Source organism: Opisthorchis viverrini (assembly GCF_000715545.1).
Source record: "Opisthorchis viverrini unplaced genomic scaffold opera_v5_488, whole genome shotgun sequence".
Taxonomy (NCBI): domain Eukaryota; kingdom Metazoa; phylum Platyhelminthes; class Trematoda; order Opisthorchiida; family Opisthorchiidae; genus Opisthorchis; species Opisthorchis viverrini.
In genome coordinates, this window is record NW_008752152.1 from 116,871 (window position 1) to 121,264 (window position 4,394).

At 43.6% G+C, this 4,394-nt stretch overlaps 1 protein-coding gene across 1 annotated transcript in view; it reads right to left on the reverse strand.

Annotated features, from left to right (window-relative positions):
- T265_11388 (hypothetical protein) overlaps positions 1-1,693 on the reverse strand; it is a gene marked incomplete at both ends in the record, with an annotated part of 11,575 nt that extends 9,882 nt beyond the window's left edge. Inside the window, one exon of the mRNA XM_009178029.1 lies at positions 1,571-1,693. Coding sequence (XP_009176293.1) covers positions 1,571-1,693 — 123 coding nt within the window. The remainder of the gene's footprint in view (positions 1-1,570) is intronic.
- Positions 1,694-4,394: the final 2,701 nt, after the last annotated feature.

Genomic DNA, 4,394 nt, shown 5'->3' on the forward strand with positions numbered 1-4,394 from the left:
TATAAGCTGACAAATATGCGTTCCGCCTTGTGATCTTTAGCACCAGGTACAGTGCCACTGATTTTTTCAGCACATCATTAACAAAATTTCCCCTCACGGGATGCGAAAGGTGAGGCTGAAAATTTTAAGTTGCTCGTTGTCTGGACTGTGGTCTCAGTCTGCTACCTTGACACAATGGTACACCCGCGTGCGTATTATATCCCGGTGCAGTCAGGCCAACGGTATCGGGTATGTATTTAACTTGTCTGGCTGGTAGATGGGCAAGTGGTCAGCTGCCACAGTGATTTAGGTCTTACGAATAAGCTGGCTATTCCCAAAGTAACTTTTCGAAAATCACTTCATTTTGTCACACTCGGATGCTGAGTGTATTGAGCTACTTGCTGCGAGTCTGGAATATTTTCCTGTCTATTGGCCCCCTACTGAATGGAAATTCATCGCCCCTTATCTATATAGTCGTCATACCAGTCTTCCTAATACTGTATCCTCCTTAAAAGTAACTCATTCCAAATATGACTACTTCATTTTATGAAGCCTCTAGGTTGGGGGAACGTTAATCATTTTTGGTCTTTGTGCATTTCAAAGATGTGCAGATAATATGTGGGGGTGACGCATCGCAAATATTTTCGTCCATGTATTTGCCCAAACGACACATACTTTTGTATCCGTGCGTCATGTATTGTCGCTGCAACCGTCCTCAACTCCCGAATTATCTTTTGTGGTTGGAGATAGTGACCAGAGTAAAAAGGATTCATCGGGACTTAGCACATTCGCTGCACCAGGTGCGTCCCCATATGTAGATGTATCTGTGCCTCGCAGATGTCACTAATGATCACGGTTATTTAGCATTTTGTTTTTGCTTTTTGCTATGTAATTTTGAGTACGTTATTTAAGTGACTTTATCCATCACGAATACTGACTCCAAGGAAATTTCCACTCGCATTGCCGTGTATATGATATGACCGTAATTATAGAGGAAAATATCGGACGTCTTAGCAGATGAACGTACCAGTTTCTGGAAATCCATTCAAACGGAATAATTTTCCTAGCCCGATCCTGCCAACCACGAAGGCCTATGGTAGTATGATTGGGAAAAATATTTCACCCCTCCAAAGTAGGTGGCCTGCCAGCTTTGACCAACGAGCCAGGTGCTTTATTCTTGGTAATTGAGTTACGAATCGGAGTTTCATCGACTTTGTGGATGCCGAAGTTCAACTAATGAAAACCGCCTGGATTGGTCCCCCAAACGAACGTCCATCAGCGGTTATTTTCTTATTGATCTGTTTTGTCATGAGTGGCGTGAATTTTGCCAGTTTATCTTAAACTGCCTGCATCTTTTGTTGCTTGTTCATTGGGCATCGATACTTCGTACGGCATACCTGTGTCTTAGTCACCCTGTTCATAATTTACACCTTTTTATTCTATTCTCTGATCTCGTACTTAACACCTAAGCAGCCAGATAGAGGACGACCGCAGTATGCGGCATCAGACGAAGAACACAGATATTTTCCCTCATCCCACCACACATTTGCTGCCAGTTTCTGCGCGTTTTCTACGCATGCGGCCTACTTACTACGTCAGAATGCTCGCATCCGTACACTGACATATCACTCATCCTTGCTTGCTGCTGCTTCCAAAGAATAACCGCCGCTTCACTCTCCGCTTTACTGCTCCTAACAGTTTTCTCATTATTCATTCTGCGTTCCCGTCAATTCATGATATTTATTGATCTATTTGCCTCTAGCAACATTGTCGAATGTTTTAAAGGAACCACCGACTGTCCCCATTTGCCTGTCTCCACCGCCTGTTGAATATGAATTGCGTGTGGTTGGATAGCTCTGGTCGTACAGTAGGCCCGTCGGTTGCTCGGTTCTGGCATGCCTTTACCGGGTGGCTCCCTCACTAGGAGAAGCTATAGAAAGCGGCAATTAGTCAAGTTAGTCCATCCATCCGCAAATGAATATTTGGCAGGCGGTAGAAATCGTCCTCAAATCCACTGATTTCGCTGTTGAATGCGTCTAAAACGCGCTTCACTTTAACGTTATCCACAATTCGCCCTCTGAGCGAGTGCGTGACATTTTTTTCATGAGTGAGGAATTGTTGAAGTCATCGTGAAAATGGGTGCTTTTCTGCTGCAATTTACCACACGCATTCAAATATCGTTGCTGTATTGCTGTAGTGTGTCAATATATATATTCGTACGAGAAATATTGTGACGATNTCTTTGTGCATTTCAAAGATGTGCAGATAATATGTGGGGGTGACGCATCGCAAATATTTTCGTCCATGTATTTGCCCAAACGACCCACATACTTTTGTATCGATGCGTCATTTATTGTCGCTGCAACCGTTCTCAACTGCCGAATTATCTTTTATGGTTGGAGATAGTGACCAGAGTAAAAAGAGTCATCGTGACTTAGCACAGTCGCTGCACCAGGTGCGTCCCCATATGTAGATGTATCTGTGCCTCGCAGATGTCACTAATGTTCACGGTTATTTAGCATTTTGTGTTTGCTTTTTCAATGTAATTTTGAGAACGTTATTTAAGTAACTTTATCCATCACGAATACTGACTTCAAGGAAATTTCCACTCGCATTGCCGTGTATATGATATGACCGTAATTATAGAGGAAAATATCGGACGTCTTAGCAGATGAACGTACCAGTTTCTGGAAATCCATTCAAACGGAATAATTTTCCTAGCCCGATCCTGCCAACCACGAAGGCCTATGGTAGTATGATTGGGAAAAATATTTCACCCCTCCAAAGTAGGTGGCCTGCCAGCTTTGACCAACGAGCCAGGTGCTTTATTCTTGGTAATTGAGTTACGAATCGGAGTTTCATCGACTTTGTGGATGCCGAAGTTCATCTAATAAAAACCGCCTGGATTGGTCCCCCAAACGAACGTCCATCAGCGGTTAGTTTCTTATTGATCTGTTTTGTCATGAGTGGCGTGAATTTTGCCAGTTTATCTTAAACTGCCTGCATCTTTTGTTGCTTGTTCATTGGGCTTCGATACTTCGTACGGCATACCTGTGTCTTAGTCACCCTGTTCATAATTTACACCTTTTTATTCTATTCTCTGATCTCGTACTTAACACCTAAGCAGCCAGATAGAGGACGACCGCAGTATGCGGCATCAGACAAAGAACACAGATATTTTCCCTCATCCCACCACAAATTTGCTGCCGGTTTCTGCGCGTTTTCTACGCATGTGGCCTACTTAATATGTCAGAATGCTCGCATCCGTACACTGACATATCATTCATCCTTGCTTCCTGCCGCTTCCAAAGAATAACCGCCGCTTCACTCTCCGCTTTACTGCTCCTAACAGTTTTCTCATTATTCATTCTGCGTTCCCGTCAATTCATGATATTTATTGATCTATTTGCCTCTAGCAACATTGTCGAATGTTTTAAAGGAACCACCGACTGTCCCCATTTGCCTGTCTCCACCGCCTGTTGAATATGAATTGCGTGTGGTTGGAGAGCTCTGATCGTACAGTAGGACCGTCGGTTCCTCGTTTCTGGCATGCCTTTACCGGGCGGCTCCCTCACTAGGAGAAGCTACAGAAAGCGGCAATTAGTCAAGTTAGTCCATCCATCTGCAAATGAATATTTGGCAGGCGGTAAAAATCGTCCTCAAATCCACTGATGTTGCTGTTGAATGATTCCAAAACGCGCGTCAATTTAACGTTATCCACAATTCGCCCTCTGAGCGAGTGCGTGACATTTTTTTCATGAGTGAGGAATTGTGAAGTCATCGTGAAAATGGGTGCTTTTCTGCTGCAATTTACCACACGCATTCAAATATCGTTGCTGTATTGCTGTAGTGTGTCAATATATATTCGTACGAGAAATATTGTGACGATTTCTGCGGGGACGTTCCTGTGAACGTTGTCGTTTTTTCAGAGACCATGAAAGAGTTTCTGTTGAGCATTCGTGCAACAGTGCGCAAATCATTTTGAGAGCATCGGGCAGTACAAACATGGGCTGGGTGTCAATAGCAACCTCGAAGGACATTCAGAAATCCTTGTGCTTTCAACCACACTCAGTCTTGATAGAATAGTAAGGTCACCCGAACGTTATTGGTTATTTGCAAGTCAAATAACTGAAAATCAGTAACGGTAAAGACGAGTGAGTAAGATTGTAATACGGGTGAGCGAATGGCAAAAGATTACGCAGGGCAGGACGAATCCGATTGCGCGCAACACTCAGTTTTCGTTTTATGGATTTCCGTAGGCAGTCTTGGCGTATCTCGACCAGCCTTTTTGAGATTCGGTGATAAATGTAGGCAGTCTTGGCGTATCTCGACCAGCCCTCTTGAGATTTGGTGATAAATTGAGGGAGGAGTGAATCCGCGTGTTGCATGTGAATACATTTTTTCTCCTTATCGTT